Below are 18,155 nucleotides of genomic sequence, written 5' to 3'. Positions count from 1 at the left end.
TTATGTTATTATGAGTCCTGCTTTTTTTTCATACGGCCATATAATTCAGTGCGTAATTTCTATCCAACTGTGCGTAAAATATCTACCCAAATCAGACCAAGGCCTGTAGCCACATGTAAAGACAAGTTGAAAAGGCAAAGAAATTGGAAATGACAATAAGCTACTGCAGAAGGCTCAGTAAACACTCGTGACAAATGCCTCCATTAGTAAACATACAGAAAGGCAGGTCAGTAGGGGAGATGCTATGTGTAATGGATTATCCCAGCCAGACGATTATCAGAGAAAGCCTCTCAATTGACCAGGAGGTGTTGGGACAATTCAGTTTCATATAGTGATGCAATGGTGTAAAGATGTGCGTAAACTGACCTCCAAGTAAAACAGCCTGAAATCACTTATACCATGAGAAAGGTAACTGTTTTAATCTGTTATTATCCCTAAAAAGGGCATTTAGATTTATGTCAGTCTGAATGGAAGGGCTCTTATAGGCACAGTGAGCTTTGTAAAACAAAGTCACTGCAATGCAGAGATGGCTTAGGCTGAGACTAAAAATCCCTGCTATATCCATCCAATCCAGATAAATTTGCCAACATAGACATCAGACTATATGGTGCTTTTTGTGATTTCTTATTCATGCCATCTCTCCATGACATCTGGAGAGGCTCATGTGGGTTTATTTATCAAACATCAGCCAAGTTTGAATCATGGCTTCACATTTTATCATCAATTCAGAGACCAACACCAATCAATTTACTAGCCATTTATTTCATAATTAAACAACAATTAATTACAGCACATTTTTCGAGGTCCTTCATTAAAGAGATTGCAATTCTTACATTGCTCATAGTAAACCTGCAGCAAATTAGTGCATATACAGTAAGTAATGAATGATTTAGAAATAATTAAAATAAACAGAATATATTATTATACTTTACCGACAAACAACAACCTACTTTCAATAAATATAAAACAACTATGCTAAGTTATAAAACATTCAGTGGGTGCAAGTGACTGATTGTCTGAGGTATAGATGAGACACATCTGTATAACCAGACTTTCCTTCTGAAGATCACCTGAAAATGAATTTGGCATTTTGTTGACATCTATAATGGTGGCACACTTATAGTCACATCACTTCCAATGTCTCCTGGTTTAGTGACACCAACAGCTTCAGGTTGTCTTTGCATTCTTTGGCCAGATTGTGGTTGTAGCTCCCCTGACTCAGTGACAGGAAGTGGCTCTTTACTGCAAGAGAGTTGCCCCCAGAAAGCTCAGGGCTCTCAGATAATTGGGCAGAAGCTCGTTGGGTACACAGTTCATTCACAAAACCGCCCCACTGGTCTTCCTGTGCCTGGATGGTTGGATCCTCAACAAGCCCTTGATCAGTTTTCAGTAACTCACTGGCTAGCCTCAGTGCACAGATAGCAGTCAGAGATGGGGGGTATTTGTTGAAAGTGTAGTCTGCTAGACTCAACTCGCACACCTTTTGTGCAAGGTTGCTGCACTGCCTGCGTCTCTTTGCATCTGGATTCCTCCTTGCGAAACTGTCCCCACCTGTGTTGTTAGACTTAAGGTGGGCAGCCTCAATGCAGTTGGTGTAATAGCCCAGGAAAAAGGCCAAGGTGGGTGCAGCGAGGCAGAAGTTGAGACGGAGGAGGATGAGACACTCCAGGTTGCAGAGCTGCTCCTTTGTGAAGGCGTCACAGCAGAATGACAAGAGATGGCTGATGCGTGGTGAGCACACTTCCACCTGGGTGACACAGAGAAAGGGAGTGAGTTATTGGATGAAGTCCAAAGATGCAAACTGTCTGTCTTAAGCATTTACCATTACGCACCTGTTTACTGGCTAGGAGGAGTGCAGTCACACCCAGTAGCTGGAAGCAATCAGCAGCCACCGGTGTGGATGCCAGGAACCTGTCAATGATGTTCACCGCCAGGCAGCAGCTCTCAAAGGACAGGCGGAAATGTTTGTGTACAGGGATGAGCCAGCTGAGTAGCTTGCACCGGGCCTCTGCAGTCAACTGTAAGTAAAACAGAACCCGATAGCATGAACTTCCGATTAAGAGTACTATAGTTTTAATAAAATGAAAAAAGGAGGATTTAGTGACAGTTGGCAAGTTGGTATGTATTTTTCCTCTTTAAGTGCATAGAAAAATATTTAATCCTTTCATGGAGGATATAAGGAGACTGTTGAATTTCTTTGAAAACATATACAGAGATATTGAGAGATTGATAGCAAAAACTATATGATGTCTACTGGAATAGCTGGTGCCACAATAAAGATGAAACTATTATCTAATGAATTGGAGAACGTATTATTTTGAAATTATTATTTTGGATTGCAGATGTTGTTCTCTATAGGCGAAATTCTTGGCAGACAGTGAGTAAAATCTTTGGCAGGCGAGTTACCTAATTTCATTTCATATATTTCATATTTGTGTGTTTTTCGTTGAGTAGGCTAATTGGCTACATTTCTCTACCTGACGAACATTATAAAGTGTCTGATACCCTACTTGTGGCTGGCGTGCAAGGCTTTTGCAGGGATGAAACTGCGCCTCTTTCTCCCTCTGGATCTTGTAACCTATGTCCCCGTACTGGAGGTGCCAGGTGGACAGCTGTCCTGCAGGAGGCTCTTCTGAACGGAACGGGGACGCATCTATCCGAGCCGGGGATGAAATCGGGGAGTATCCCAAGTCTTCCTCGAAACCGGAGTCACTCAACTTGGACATGAGCGTCTGCTTTCTGTGCCGGGCAGTCTGCCGCTGCTGTATAGGTGTGAGCGCTTCTGTTGGAGGAGACGCGCCGGTTGTCCGTCTCCGTTTGTGAACAGTCTCTGAGCCACATTCACCGTCCACAAATGACACCATCTCCGCTACCTCTCACTGGAGCCTAGGCCACCAGTCCACTGGCTGAGTATTACTGAGAGGTCTTAGCCAGCAGCAGCAGCCTCCTGGATGTTGGCTGAGGGATGGCGAGGGGAGTTCCGTCTGGTGACGTCAGTTTTCCCGGGGTCTTCCCCGCTCCTGCAGCTCACCTTTCTCCCATCACCAGGGCAACCGAGGCTAAACAATGGATTATCAATTGTATCAATTAATTATCCTAAACCTTGAACCATATGTCATAGTTACCTGTTGCTGTCTGTAGGCCGACAAAGTAGGAGACAAAATAAATATAGACTATCCTTGCGAAAATATTGCAAAAGTAATGTTTTCATGCTTAAATAGGTTAACAGTTGTAGCCTAATGTGTCACTGGAAAGAATGAAAGAATACATTTCACATGTAAAATGTACGAAACCACATGTGTGAAATTTAAATTGCTTTTTCACTTATTGTATATAAAATTGTTGTTTTCACATGTTCTTACATTTCACATGAAATAAATAAAAACCACATGTGTGTTTTTCACATGTGAAATGGAGCTGTACAGTGAAATGGTGTTCCACGTGATGAATTAAAAAGTATTTTGTAAGGGTATTTTCGGGTCGCCTATTTCTTAGGCTATATATTTTTTTCATACGAAAATACATTATTTTGTTATTATTATTGCAAATAAGGTAAAAGTAATGCAAATAAGGAACGTGTCAAAAGGCCAAACATGAATAATAAAACTGTGGAGGTGGGTGGAGGCTGAGGATATGTCATTGTTTGTCCTTAAGGTAGCTCCAATTTATGTTTTATACTGGCGTTGTTTCAAAGTGTTACCTAGATGCAGTCCATAAATACATCCTAATATTTTATACTGTTTGTATAATTTTTAAAAAGACAGGTGGGCGGATCTTGAACGATGACGACTACAAAACAGACAACCCGTACGTCACCTTTCAAACTCCAGCGCAAGACAAGCGATCATGCCAAGTCAGACCTGAACAAGGCTTCAAGTATGCCCACGGTACACGTCCAAAAGGTATTTTAATGACTGTAACATTCTTTATCGGTAATCATGCCATTTTACTGATGGTTGTTTTTACCGCAGCTGAACAGCTTAACAAAAACTCTCAAATAAACACGCTAGCTAGGCAGCTAGTTGTGTTAGGCGTCCTAGCCGATAAGCTAAATAGTAGCAGCTAACAGTAACCTTAGCTAGGCTAGCTGTGGTGGCAAGTTAGCTATCGTTAAAAGGTGTGACTTAACACTATTTTGTTGACTGCGGATTAGCTGCATGCGTGATACAGTTAAACGCCGTTCACTTGAAGAGGAAGAAGTAACGTTAGAGGCAAATCAGACCGTAGTAACGTTAGCTAGTCAGCTAGCTTACGCTAACACCATGCCACAATAAGCTTCTAAAATCAGTTTGGTTAGTTGGGTAACGTTGCGGGTGGTCGTTGGCTAACCTTACATTTGTGTGTACACAGTAAGTAACGTTACCGTGACTTTATTAATCTAACAGTGACATTATATTAGTGATAACGTTAGGTGTGGTAACGTGAGAAGCACCAGTGTTAACATTAAGTTAGTTCTTTCACGGGGGTCAGATTTATAGCATCGAACTGTCAACGTCCATTGCCAATAAAGTCTGTTAACGGTTAACCGGACTTTGCAGATGTCAGCTATGAGACTGTTGGCTCAACTAAAGAAGATGAGTTCAAATTGTGTCTTTATGTAACTGCAAAGTCACGTCTGAATAACATGTCACGCTTTGAAAGCTGTGGTTTGTTGCAGCTATTTAAAGTTTCTGCACAAAGGAATACAAAGGCAACAAAAATGACAAGTTGCTGCTCCAAAGAAAGGATATCTACAGATAATGTTTGTGTCAAGAATGTTTTGAAGTAATGTTTTTTCATATTAACCGAACATTTCATCTTTCAGTTTTAGCATAAGCGAACCATGGAAAACTCTGGCAGGCCTTACCGGGCTAGGCAGGGCGGCTGGGAGAGGGGAGCAGCAGCAGCAGCAGCAGCAGCAGCAGACAAGGCAGAAAGTTGGAGGATCCAGGACCAGGGCCGAGGACAGAACTGCAGATCAGAGGGAGGTCAGCAGGGCAAGAACCAGGGAGGGCCCTATCGGGCCAGTCCCAAGAAGGGAGTGTTGGGGCCCATGAGCTATTCCCCTGGTGGATTCAGAGGTGGTCACAGCCCATCACAGAGGGATGATCTCCGGTGGTCCTCTGGTCCTGAGAACAGTGGTGGGAGTCGAGAAGATAACTGGAGAGAACGCTCACAGCCGCACTGGAGAAAGAGCACCCAAGGAGAAGGCCCAAGGGAGGACACTGATGGCAGTACTCATAAACCAGGTGATCATTCAGAAATAAAACTGGGGAAAGAGTGGAACACTTTTAGCATTACCCCCACCAAAAAATAAATAGTCAACACATTTATGACATGTATTTCTTCTTTGAAAAGGGAGAAGGCGGAGAAACAGAAACAAGAAGAGAACTTTTGCTGAAGAGGACAGGGGCGTTGAAGAGCCCACACTCTCAGCCATACAGCTACGCGCCCTACAGAAGGCAGAGAAGCGGCTTAACAGAGAAGAGGTCTACTGCGTGAGGACGGTACAGGCTCCCGGTGTCGTAACCCAAATATACAGCCTCATTTATTAGAGCTGCAGAGATATATATTTCATTAAGCAATTAGCAAATTGAATGAAAATGAATTCTGAAAATATTTTGATAATTTATTAATTGTTTCAGTAATTTTTCAAGCAAAAAAATGCCAGTTTCTGAATTTGCTGTTTTTCTTGGTCTTACATTGTACAAAAAAGTCACGTTTTGGAGTATTGAACTGTTGGTCAGACAAAAAAGGACATTTTAATTCTCTAGGACATTGTGTTTAAGAATATTTTTTTTATTGTTTTGTGATGTTTAAAGACCAAATTATTTATCCATTAATTTAGAAAAAATCAGCAGATTAATCAATAATTAAAATCTTTACTTGCAGCCCAAATTTGCTTTGATATATTTTATTTTTTTTATTTTTATACTAGCTAAACCGATAAGGAATTTTAAGTCTATAGTTGTTTCAAGGATGCAATATTTGATATGTTTTTGAGGTACAGCTGAGTTAAGAACATTCATAATTATGTAATTATAGCAGCCGTTTTCTAATGTCTGTACTTTCCTCCTTGTTTAAAATTGATTCAGATGTCCCACAGCCTCCCCGATGGGCTTTTCACCTGCACTCTGTGTGACGTTCTCCTAAAGTCTCTGTCTGATGCTTACAGTCATATCAGAGACAAACGGCACAAGAAGGCGACTAGGGTGAGGGGGGAAAAAAAACAGTAAACATTTGATAATGCCTATAAAGACCTTGCACGGTAATGGTCTCTATATATTATAACCTTGGATGAACTCCTATTTGCTTGTGTGTATTTTGTGTATCTAGGAGAGGCAAGAGCAGGTGATGCTGACTGAGATTCTGCCTCCTGGCCCAGAGCAGATTGGTGCAGTGAGTGCTGCACTGGAGGCTGTCGTCCGAGAGCATGGGCTGAATGACCAGGATGTTGAGAGGAGACAATGTGTTGTTTCCACCATGCAAGACCTCCTCCTGTCCGTCCTGCCTGGTAAGTTACCTAAGGACGAAAGATTAGTTTGGTGACGGACACATGACCTAAATTCCTCCTGTGATATAGCTTTGTAACAGACCAGCTGTTTGCTCCTATGCTTTACATCAGTTCATTATTATGTTATGTCTTAAAGTTAATAACACTATTTTCTCTCACCTGTAGAGATCAGGCTCCGACTATATGGATCGTCTTGCACTAAGTTTGGATTTAAGGATTCTGATGTCAACATTGACATTCAGTATCCACCCCACGTGAGTAGCCCAGTGTGAGTTTGATTGTGTGAACACAACAGTTTTTTGTTTTGTGTGTGTTTTTTAACTGGGTTTTCTCACAGCAGATATGCAAGTCATAATGTTACAAGATTAAGGTCAAAGGATGCATTGAGTAAAATAACATGTTCAGGATAATTTATATCGGTGTTGGATATTCAGATTGAATCCACTCCAGCATGGCTTTATGGCAACCTTTTTTACGTAGAGGGTGGGGGGAAGTTATGACATTGTGCTTGGCAGAAAAGTTCCATTATTTTGTGTTCATTATGTTGTATTATACACTTGACTGTTTTGTGGATGTTGTGTTTGTAGGACACACCACATTCATATGTCCTTTTCATATTGTATGTTGTATGAAGGCTTTGAAATGGAATGTATTCACAGATGCATCAGCCAGACATCTTGTTGTTGGTCAAGGAGAGCCTCTCTGTGAGCCGTGAGTCACCTCCTTATTCAATTCACTGCAACAATTTAAATTTTTTTTCTCCCCTTGTTAAGAACCACAGGAAAGACAGTCATGTGCTGGACTGTCATTGAGGGTTTTAAATTGAACTTAACTTGTTGTGTCCTCAGCTCTCTTCGTCGAGCTGGAGGCTGATTTTCATGCCAGGGTGCCGGTGGTCATCTGCAAAGAGGAAAAGAGGTGGGTGTATCCGACAGTTGTTCAATTACTTGTTTTTTTTGCACGTCAAATTTACGAACCAAACTCTGACATATTGAAACTACCAGAATGGGTTTTCTTACATGCAAAGAGAGGAGAAAAAGAGACAGTTGCTCATATCAGGGTTACATCACCACATGCACAAGAGCAGCAAACCACTAATGAAAAATGAAACTGTTAATTTCTCAACAGTGGCCTGATCTGCAAAGTGAGTGCAGGAAATGAAAACGCGTTCCAAACCACCTCCTATCTGTCGGCTCTGTCCAGCCGGGAGCATCTCCTCCTCCCACTGGTTTTGGGCCTCAGACGCTGGGCCCAGGTGTGTTTCTGGTTGAGACCCTGATCCTGGCTCACATTCTTTGTAAAACAGCACATTTTGTTTTTCCAACATGTGTTGTTTCTGTGTCTGGCTTAGATCTGTGTCATCGACCGTGCAGAAGAAGGTGGGCTGCCACCGTACGTCTTCGCCCTCATGGTTATCTACTTCTTACAGCAGCGCAAAGAGTCCCTCTTGCCTGCCTACCTGAAACAAGAGGTGTGTTTCTTGTCATCTTGACCCTGAAATAAAATATACAGTGTTAATTTCAGTATTTGTCCTGGGTAGTTTTGAACTGAAAACTAATCTAATCATCTCATTGTCTTCTAGATTAAGGTTTTTTCACTCAGCAGGCTGTCAGACTTCAATCTCACGCATGTAGAAGATGGATATTTACACTGGGCTTACACCCCTTCCTCCAAAGAATTGTCACAGCCAGCAGAGGGCTCCTGTATAAAGGGAAAGGTAATCATGAGGACACTACTGTAATATTATATCTAATGGCGCTTTTCCATTACCAGTACCAGCTGTACTCGACTCGGTTTGGCCGTGCTCCGTTTTCCATTGCAGATTGTACCCAGAGATAGTACCCCTCAATGTAGCTGGTCGTCATAACGCCACCACACACACAACTGCCGCGACGAAAGGTTCAATGCTACACACCCACCAGCGATCCACACAGTTGTCTCTCTTTATTGAAGTCAAAACGTTTCAACATTACTCAGAATGTAAAGACATAAGCGGTATGAAACTGCCGTTGTTGCTGCAGCGGTCTGTGTGACGGCGGCGGGAGCAGAGGGCTCTGTGAGCGGGCAGGTTTCTACCGCCGCCGCTTGCGGAGCTCCTCAACTCAAAAGCACACTTTTGTTCCTCCATCACTTTTCGTAAAACTGTGAATATTCGAAATCTACACAGTTGATTTTTCACCTCAAAACTTCTCAGAAGTGGATTTAGTGATAAAATTTCATACGAAAACTGTAAAATCTAAAACTTTCTGTTGCTGGCCTCTGTCTTGCGCGCGCAATGACGATGCAGTGAGTAGTGACGATTCTCTCTGACCAATCAGCAGTCTGCCGTGTTTTTATGTCACATTATAGTAACGCCTGAGCTTGCTTGGAACCTCGACGGAGGTGATACTAAAAAAAAAAAAGAACCTGGAAGCAGGTACACGTACACCTTTTCCACAATGGAAAACCAAACAGTCGAGTCGAGCTGGTACCGTACAGTGGAAAAGGGGCTTAAGAAAAGTGTGTTAGTTCTTTATTCTGGGCAGTTTGTATTGGGTTTTTTTTGTTTTTTTTTTTTAAAAAATTTTTTAGATTTTATGATGTGCTTTTCCTAGATCAGATGCTTTTATTTTCTCTTTCATCACAGTAAAAACACTTGGAACCTTCAGATGCCATAGGTATCATAGTGAACGCCCTACCCAGGTTTATCTATGTCAAATGTATATGTCATGCACCATCACTCAAAATACATTGGAAGGCAACCAAAACGTGATCAATGGTCTAATCATAGGAAAAGGAGGAAAAAAAAAAATATATATATATATATATATTTATTTATTTTTTTTCTTTCAAAGACCATCTGGAGGCATGTATAATACCTAATAGTACCTGAAAGTATGTGGTATGTTTCCGTGCAGGTTCCGCTGGTGTGTCAGAGCCCTCACCCGCCTGTGGAAGTTGGGCTTCTCTGGGTTGAAATGCTTCGCTTCTACTCGCTGGAGTTCAACATGGCTGACTACGTCATCAGTGTGCGGACCAGCGCTGTTCTCTCCAGAGAGATCAAAGACTGGCCGAAGAAACGCATTGCTGTGGAGGGTGAGCTGACTAGGGGGGGACTGAGCAAGTGAAGGAGCTAAGTGAATATATGCGCTGTGCGCCGCTCTGTAATAAAATATGATTTTACCCATTTTAAATGGTAATAAAAATCGAAAATCTATGTGGCGAGCCGCTGCAAATAAATCAGCGTGTGGGGAAACACTGCAGAGGAATTCTGGGAATTTGACAGGCTAACTAAATCTCCAAATGCCATCCAACCAGACATTTGTTAGTCTAAGTCTAGTAAATGGTAAACATAATCACATTTGCGTTGAATACACGGTGGTTTAACCTGTAATGTCTCTGTTTCTGTGTTCAGACCCATTTGCCGTGAAGAGAAATGTGGCCCGCACATTGAACAGCCAGCAAATGTACGAGTACATCCTCCACTGCCTCAAAACCACATACAAATACTTCGCACTGCCACTCAACACGCCAGCTGCTAGTCACAAGACAGAGGCACAGTGTGGACCCATTAAAGGGGCAACGGCTAAGGCTTTGAAAGAAGATATCGTGTCAGATTTCGGTCAGCTCAGCATCCAGTCACAACAAGCAAATCAATCTAAAGCTGTAGAAAACGGTCCTGAAGACTCTGATTGCATTATCGAGGAAGAAGAGGAAGTTGAAGAATACAGTGACTCCGAAGAGGAGAGGGAGAAGGAAAAAGTGGACCTAGGCAAAAGCAGTCTCTCTGAGGATGAGGAGGATGAGGATGTTGATGTGGACATGCATAACAGACTCCACTTGGACAGCTTCACCACAGAGGATGAGGAGATTTTCCCAGTGGATGAGATCTCGGGGGAGGAGCTTCTGTCTGATGAGGAGGGTCCAGATTTTGACACACCTGGTTCAATAGATGAGGAACAGGGGGAGGAGGTGGAGTTGGCACCTGTGAAACTCTCAACTACACCTTTAGAGGATGCAGTTAAAGATGAGAGCCCAGAAAATAAGATACAAAAACAGAGGAAACTGTGCTATGAGTTCACCAGGCAAGCTTTCACCAGAGGCAAAGTAAGTATAGCCTCAATTCTTTTCATTTTACATTTGAGTATCTCTTTGGAAAGCAAGCTTCTTAATCTTCATCTTACATCTTGATGTTTTAAGAAAACAAATGACACATTTCAAACCATGTTGTAATGATTTTAATTGCAGGTGATTGGAAGTTAAACTGGACAAGAAATGATGGCAAATAAGCTTATGTGCTAATTCTTAATTAAACTAACTTCAATCTCTTTCAGTCACACATGGTCGTGTGCAGCTTGTGTAAGCGTGATGGACATCTGAAGAAAGACTGTCCGGAAGATTTCAAGAAAGTGCCGCTGGATCCTCTGCCGCTGCTAACACCAGAGTTTCTCACTGTCCTTAACAAAGTCTGTGAGCAGTGCTACAGTGAGTATTGTGTGACTGCTTAAGCAAGGTGACTACATTAACGGCAGTGAAATGTTTCACCCACCTGCATCTTGCTAAAATCAAATTAGTAAAATTTGCTTTAAGCCAAATGTTGACGTGTGAAATGCCATTAGAGAAGTAAGACCATTATACTCCTTACAAAAAATTGTCAATTAACATTGGGGTTCGTGCAAGAACATTTCCACATTCTGGGTTTTTTTTTGTCTGAGGTCTGATCATTCGAGGGCTTCAAGTTGGATTTGATTGTTGCAAATGGCTCGTTTCAACTTGATGACTGCCACCTGTTCATGAGTAGGTGTGCGTGTGAGATTCAATCATTAGCATAAACAATGCCCTCAAGTTTCTGTATAAGGCTGAAAAAAGAGCGCTTTAAGTCCTGCTGTCAAAATCAGCATTTAGTAACCCGAAAACATTCCAGCACATTAATACAACAGTCAACATGTCAGCAAAGCTGTACTGTGACAAACAGACGTTTGACATGAATTTAGTTGAAAAACTGTCTTAACAGGTGGGGCGTCATTACAGTTGAGTGAAAATCATTCAAATGAACTATATGACTGTGGTCAGATCTGAGGATGGGTCTGTTTCCGTTTTAGCTGACTTTGCCCCCGATGAACTGGAAGTGGGTGTAAGAGAGCACATCCTTCAAGACCTGGAGACCTTTGTCAGACGACAGTTTGCAGGTAAAGTAAACGGCTATCTTCACTGTTTAGCCTCTTTAGTTTTTCAGACTGAAAGACAACAGAACACGGTGCACATTTATGATGAAAGTGACAATCATTTTTTGTGATTTTTATTTATTTTTTGTGATGGACAGGAGCTCGACTACAACTATTTGGATCATCCAAAAATGGCTTTGGCTTCCGACAGAGTGACCTAGACATCTGTATGGTGTTGGAGGGGCAGGACGCTATGGATGTAAGTTATTTTTATCTTATTTCAAGTAGGATCTGTCATTGTGGTGAGGTATGCTCTTGTTTAGCACTGTTTAAATAATCTTGTACAGTTGGAGTACTGAGCTGTAATTTCTGCAAGCTATTAAAGTTTGGCTACATGACCAAATTCCTAACTGAATTTTGTTTTTGATGAATAGAAACTGAAAAAAATAAGATTTAGTGTTTCTGCTACAATCATTGTGAAGTGTCATTCTGAGACATTTGTAGTTACTGGTAATGGTAATTTAATTAGCGTGCTTGGTTGTAATCCCTGATCCATGAACTTCTTCCACAGGATGTTGACTGCATCAATATAATTGAAAGCTTGGCGAGACTGCTGAGGAAACATCCAGGTCAGCAACAAGTCAAAGCACTTTTATTCTATTTTATTTTACAGTCTGTGCAGGATATGACACCTCCCACCCTCAGACCAGACCCTCAGGAAGAACTCCCCCAAAACCCTTTCACTTCTGTTGAATAACAGATTTGAAAGTTATGATAAAATAGAAAGTGTGGCCTTCATGTAGTTCCAGTGGCACACATAAGGTTCTTTATGTTAAGCAATAATGGTTTCTCAGCTTGCAGCCATTTGAGAGTAACTGTAACAAGCCATTCTAAGTAAAGCTAATGGTCAGATAATAGTTTGTCCCATAATTTTACATATGCCTTGCAAAGTGAGAGTAAAAATGTATAAAACACAAAATGTAAATACGTTCACTTTTAACCTATTTGCACCCTGTCACCAGGTCTGAAGAACATCCTGCCTATCACAACAGCAAAAGTGCCCATCGTGAAGTTCTACCATGTTCGCACCGGCCTGGAGGGAGACATTAGCCTCTACAACACTCTGGTAGGGCTCTTTCTCCCTTTTTTAATTTTGTCTCAAATGAGCTGGTGAGGAACTTGCATCCTAATGCTTTAAGACAAACATTTTCCCTTTCAGGCCCTGCACAACACACACCTGCTAGCTTCGTATGCTGCCATTGACAGCAGAGTGAAGATCCTCTGTTACGTCATGAAGGTTTTTGCCAAGGTGAGTCTGCACACAGCTGAGGTGTCTTTGTATGTCTCCCGTGTCATATGGTATTGTATTGCATTACTATGTTACCACCGTATTTTGTTTGATTACAGATGTGTGATATTGGGGATGCTTCACGTGGCAGCCTGTCGTCCTACGCTTACACCCTCATGGTGCTTTTCTTTCTCCAGCAGAGAAACCCACCAGTTATTCCTGTGCTGCAAGAGGTACAAAAATGACATGTTTGTAGGGAAAAAAATATTGAATTCAAATTTGTGTTTTCCTCTCTCCATGTACAATATTGTATTCCCAAGCTTACAAACACACTTCTCTCAACTGTGTGTTTCAGATTTATGATGGAAAGAAGAAGCCAGAGGTTCTAGTTGATGGCTGGAACGTGTACTTCTTTAATGATTTAAAAACACTGGTGAGCATTTTGTTGTTTTGCATGTTCTGTGTGAGTGTCCCCGTAAACATTTTAGTGAATGTGCATGTCTCTAACACGCCAGTCTTGTATTACACCTGCAGCCCAGTCGCTGGCCGCAGTATAGGATGAACGTGGAGTCGGTGGGGGAGCTGTGGCTCGGCCTGCTCCGCTTTTATACCGAGGACTTTGACTTCAGGGAGCATGTTGTGTGTATCCGTCAGCACGGCCGCCTCACCACTTTCAACAAGCAGTGGACGTCCAAATACATCGTCATTGAAGGTTAGCTTGTGTGACAAACTCGGCCCAGACTTGGTTCGGTAAAATAAAAAATGGATAATACCAAACACAGAAGCATAAGTTACACTGGGTAGATGCAACAGATTGTTGTGTCCTGGTTTAAACTAATCCTCTATCCAAGTGATTGCTTCATGTGACAGTGAGTCTTGTTGGATAGTTTTCTGACATTAAATGAATGTGCATAGCTGTTTGGAAATTGTCATTTTTAAAATGTGTTTCTTTCTCTTTTCATATTGCAGATCCGTTTGACCTGAATCATAATCTTGGTGCTGGCCTGTCCAGGAAAAGTATGATGATTTCGGTCTTCTTTTGTCTCTGCTTGTCTTGCCATTTTGTCTCGCTGTTGTTTTTCTCCTAATTTTTCTATCTTTGCAAATGCATTTTCTTTTCTTCTTACATTTTCTTTTGTCATCAAAACAGTGACTAACTTCATCATGAAGGCTTTCATCAACGGCAGAACAGTGTTTGGCACGCCAGTCAAAGCTTTTCCTGCCGTGTACCCCAGTCACATGGTTAGCGTTTACTGTCTAAACACCAAATTTGCATATTGTGGTGGAACTATCTAAGCACTGAAATTGTGATTTGTCTTCATATTTCCTAGGAGTATTTCTTTGACCCTGAAGTCCTCACAGAGGGAGAAGTTGCTCCCAATGACCGCTGCTGCCGCATCTGTGGCAAGATCGGCCACTTCATGAAAGATTGCCCCTTGCGTAAGAAGTGGGTATACTCACAATACCGGTCTGTCACACTTGTTAAATTTTTATCTACATCAGGGGTCCTTGAGGAGGTTCCAGCAAAATGGGGGAATCATTTATTTTTTTACTATAATTCCATCCATAAGTAACATAGTGACTGAACGCATGACTATTTTGGTCATGGATTTCATACACTTTCTGGAATAAAACATCTAAAAGCCAAAATCTTATCATATGGGCGATCCTTGGACAAAATCTTATCAAATGGGGACCCGTGGTCTAATTTGTGTCAGGTTAGGGATCATTGACTTGAAAAAGTTTGAGAACCAGTGAGCTATACCATGTGTCACTACATGTTTGTATTACATTGTGGATCATTTTGGACCAGGTCCAAGCATAGAAGGGACTCGGAGAGAAGGCCAGAGCACCTGCGAGACCGAATGGATACAGCAGAGGACGGCAAGGATCAGGTCAGACACAAGAGTGAGCACTGGAGGAAAAGAGATGGACCAGAGGTGCGCTGCTGCTTCTTGTGTGGATCAAGTGCCCACATCAAGAGGGACTGTCAGCTGTACAGAAGCCCTGCAGGTTCACACAAAGTTTCTTTTTATAAAATATTTCTCAGTTGCGTTGTGGAACCTCTTCCAAAAGAGATTTCTTAACTCTGAAGTAGAACTGTGTTAGTCTCTTCTGCATTCTGTTGCATTAAAAATATAGAGCACAAGAAGTTATTTTACCTTCATGTTATAATAAAAACGGAGGGGAGACATCAGTTGCTTCTGTTTTTAACCTTTATTTTCGTTTGGAAGGTAATGTGAAGATGGAAAGCTTTTCTTCTCCCTCTTCAGCCCACTTGAGGAATCTGAGAGAAAAGGAGAGACAGGTATGATTTGTTTTGTGCCAGTCAATGAAAACGATTCTTTTAAGATGCGTTTTACTGATACTGTGACACTACTACATCTGTGCCCCTGTTTGTCTTGTTTGTCAGAGTTCGCCCATACAAGAGGAGAAGAAGAGAAAGCAACAAAATGTGATCTTAAGTCCACAAGCAGGTATTTAAATTACTGTACTTATGCTTAAATCCATAAAGATTTAGAGCCTAATTGTCATAGTATTGTTAACTCAACAGTTCATTTTAAAATGTCTTGTTTTTAACTTGGGGCTGGACGATATGGCTGAAAATATTATCACGATAAAGTCTCATATCTTTTGATATCGATAATGATCACGATAAGTATCGTTATTTCTTGCGAGTTTAACGGCTGATTTTTGCTCCTGAGTTGGAAAGTTGAAGAAACCTGTTGGTTAATTGTGGTTTGAACTCTTCTTTATGGTGAAAACTTGATGCTAAACTGTGGATCAATTCCCAAATCTAAGGTAGAACATTCAAAACAATTATGACAAAATCTTGGTCAACAAATATGCACAGTTAAAATTAAGTAAAAGGTTTTTTCTGTCCTCTTTCCTCCAAAAAAATAAATTCAAGTGAATAAAGTCAAATATTTATTGAAAATGTTGAAATTATATTGCGACAATTGTTGTTGGTTTTATTGTCCAGCCCTATTTCAACTTCTACTGGAATGTATGATCCACCTCACCTATCATCATCATCAAAATATATTTCTTCCTCTTAAAGAGGCAGCTTTCCCTTCAGCATATATTGTCTGCCCATGTTTCAATTATCTTTCCCTGATTGCCTAACCCCAATAACTTGTTTGTTTATAACTTATGGCGACAAGGGGCTCTGTGAATTTTCTACAAAGGAATTGGTCTCAGTAAAACCAGATGACAGTATTCTTTTGTATGTTGGGTCAACTATCTCGTTTTAGGGCTGGAGAGGAGAGTGAATGAGAGCAAGAAATGTTTGCAGCAGGTTCAGGTTCATCCATCTTTCTCTGGACTCTGGACCGCACGCTTACTGATGTTCTGGCTAAAGTTTAGCATTTTGCTTCTGTTTTGTCTTTTGTTTTTTTATGCAGTCCAAAAACACATTCTGTGAGTGATCATACCTGTAACCTGAAATGAGTTTGTGCAAATAAAGCGGCAAATAAAGCAAATACAGCGGTCAGTTTATCAGGATGAGGCAGTCTGCCCTGTTTTAGATAGTTTCTACTTTAAAGTGTACTCGTGCAGGCTAAAATATGTTTTGAAATAAATGTTGACTCTTGCATTCTGCTTTGTTTCAGGCAGTTTAGCCTCCCGAAATTTGGGTCGCTCTGGTCACAGGAGGAGCCCAGTGGAATAAGCAGCAGTTGTGGCTAACCATGAAGTTCTACCCTTGTCCAGGCAGACAGCAACCCAAATCCAGAGTTCCTTAAATCTGAATGGGACTTTTGGGCTAATGGGAGCCCGTTAAAGCCAAAGCCAGGACGTCTTGACTTGAAGCCAAATAGGGCCTTTTTATGTGTATTTTTTGTTTTTGTTTTTTTCCCCAAAAGTTTTTTAAAACTTTCATTTTAACAAGACAAGCCATTGTGCATGCACCCATGTCATTGTTTACCTACACTGCCGGTCAAGTTGTTTTAAATTCACTACATTACAAGCAATACCATTGCAGATTCAGTGTTCAAACAGTAAATAGGTTAGATCGTGATCATCATCGTCATAAAGCAATTTTTTCATATAAAATACTTGTCACTGACAACTGTATAGGCTCAACTGTCGTTAGTCAGGTAACACCTACTTACTGATTTGAGGTCTGTTATAGCCATCAAGGCCATTTCATCTTAAACCAAAAAGTCACTTATCAGTTAACTTATTCCTTATTTATAAGTATGTTTTTATGATGGATTTACAAATGTTTGAGATTTTACCCCCCAAAAATTACAATGCAAGTTGTTCTAAAACTTTTGAATGGCAAATAGAATTTCTTTTTAAATCCTGTTTAATTTGTCCTCTGCACTGACGTCCGTCTGTCCTTTAGCCTTCAGAGCAGCTCTACCTACAGTATGTATGTCTCTGTATTGGAGAAACCGCGGTGTAGATATATTTTCAGGATCATTTTGTTTTTTGAGACTGCTGATCCACCCCTGTTTCATAGACTCGTATTTCCCCTCAACAGCCTTTTGAACGGTAGGACAGAAACTGAAATTAAATCTGCTAAACCTGGCCCATGTCGTCACATAGGAGGTGTCGTAACTATAGTGCAAGAACGTATATAGTTGAGAAAATTTAACGAAAGGTTTTATGCTTGCACTCAGTGGTAAGGTTTTGAGAAACCAGTCAACTGGTCCAGCTGATGGCATACACTGCTGCAAACTCTGACTTAGTCCTAAACTAGAGGTAATCTCAGTTCAGTGGAAAGATAAATGTATTTATTTGCCACAAAGGCTTCATTTTGTTGTAATGGTGCCACAGATTGGTAGCTGCACTGTGAGGGTCCACGCCCTTGAATTATGTTGCTGCTAGTTGATGTCTCAAAGACCTGCTTATCATTCAACTTCAGATATGGACTGTCTTGCTTTGTTGTCCTAATATAGCTGAATTTTATAATAAAAAAAGTAGTGTTTGTGGTATTGTAATCAAATTTCTCATTTTAAAGTAGCTTTGTTTTAATGCCAGCCTTATTGCGTTTCTTTTGTTGGACTCAAATGGGAGTTTTAGTTTGTTAAGGAACGCTGATCCTGCCAGGAAAGGTTGTGTTGCAATCTGTTTTGTGTCTCAAAGAATTCATTAAACAGAAATCAAACAACACCGGTGTGGAAAAATTCTTTGAAATCTATGCATTGTTTTGAAGGGGAGTAAAATCAACCTTTGCACACTAAAGTCGGGGGGGGGGGGGGGAGGTGTAGGTTATCGGTCATCC

General features: G+C 41.1%; 2 protein-coding genes across 3 annotated transcripts; one reads left to right on the top strand and one right to left on the bottom strand.

Annotated features, from left to right (window-relative positions):
• Positions 1-880: 880 nt before the first annotated feature.
• On the bottom strand, positions 881-3,975 carry LOC123960165 (cyclin-O). Of its 2 annotated transcripts, none has more exons than XM_046034757.1 (4): positions 3,817-3,975; positions 2,511-3,059; positions 1,833-2,018; positions 881-1,747 (listed from the first exon to the last, which is right to left on the bottom strand). In XM_046034757.1, the coding sequence occupies exons 2-4, from the start codon at positions 2,862-2,864 to the stop codon at positions 1,124-1,126; spliced, it is 1,164 nt and encodes a 387-aa protein (XP_045890713.1). In that variant the 5' UTR covers positions 2,865-3,059; positions 3,817-3,975; the 3' UTR covers positions 881-1,123. The 2 variants fall into 2 exon arrangements, with proteins under 2 accessions (XP_045890713.1, XP_045890714.1); XM_046034758.1 differs by lacking the exon at positions 3,817-3,975 and adding an exon at positions 3,126-3,240.
• tut7 (terminal uridylyl transferase 7) lies at positions 3,758-18,043 on the top strand. Its single transcript, XM_046034756.1, has 29 exons — positions 3,758-3,902; positions 4,805-5,228; positions 5,338-5,486; positions 6,075-6,191; positions 6,316-6,493; positions 6,659-6,747; positions 7,153-7,204; positions 7,342-7,411; positions 7,622-7,748; positions 7,845-7,964; positions 8,076-8,210; positions 9,391-9,568; positions 9,888-10,579; positions 10,807-10,957; positions 11,575-11,661; positions 11,796-11,896; positions 12,209-12,266; positions 12,660-12,763; positions 12,857-12,946; positions 13,045-13,158; positions 13,281-13,358; positions 13,460-13,637; positions 13,895-13,942; positions 14,076-14,167; positions 14,257-14,372; positions 14,739-14,938; positions 15,160-15,233; positions 15,339-15,402; positions 16,537-18,043. Exons 2-29 carry the CDS (start codon positions 4,823-4,825, stop codon positions 16,593-16,595), a joined length of 3,927 nt encoding a protein of 1,308 aa, XP_045890712.1. The 5' UTR covers positions 3,758-3,902; positions 4,805-4,822; the 3' UTR covers positions 16,596-18,043.
• Positions 18,044-18,155: the final 112 nt, after the last annotated feature.

This window comes from Micropterus dolomieu, linkage group LG21 (genome assembly GCF_021292245.1).
Source record: "Micropterus dolomieu isolate WLL.071019.BEF.003 ecotype Adirondacks linkage group LG21, ASM2129224v1, whole genome shotgun sequence".
NCBI classification, from domain to species: Eukaryota; Metazoa; Chordata; class Actinopteri; order Centrarchiformes; family Centrarchidae; genus Micropterus; species Micropterus dolomieu.
The sequence above is the reverse complement of the archived record's forward strand: the minus strand, read 5'-3'. Positions and strand labels throughout refer to the sequence as shown.

Excerpts from the sequence above, each read along its gene's own strand:
- LOC123960165 (XM_046034757.1), bottom strand. The coding sequence starts at position 2,864 with ATGGTGTCATTTGTGGACGGTGAATGTGGCTCAGAGACTGTTCACAAA. Across the intron at positions 2,019-2,510 it reads GCCTTGCACGCCAGCCACAA|TTGACTGCAGAGGCCCGGTG; the intron begins GTAGGGTATCAG and ends TTTTACTTACAG. Across the intron at positions 1,748-1,832 it reads TCCTCCTAGCCAGTAAACAG|GTGGAAGTGTGCTCACCACG; the intron begins GTGCGTAATGGT and ends TGTGTCACCCAG.
- tut7 (XM_046034756.1), top strand. The coding sequence starts at position 4,823 with ATGGAAAACTCTGGCAGGCCTTACCGGGCTAGGCAGGGCGGCTGGGAG. Across the intron at positions 12,947-13,044 it reads TCATGAAGGTTTTTGCCAAG|ATGTGTGATATTGGGGATGC; the intron begins GTGAGTCTGCAC and ends GTTTGATTACAG. Across the intron at positions 14,168-14,256 it reads CCGTGTACCCCAGTCACATG|GAGTATTTCTTTGACCCTGA; the intron begins GTTAGCGTTTAC and ends CATATTTCCTAG.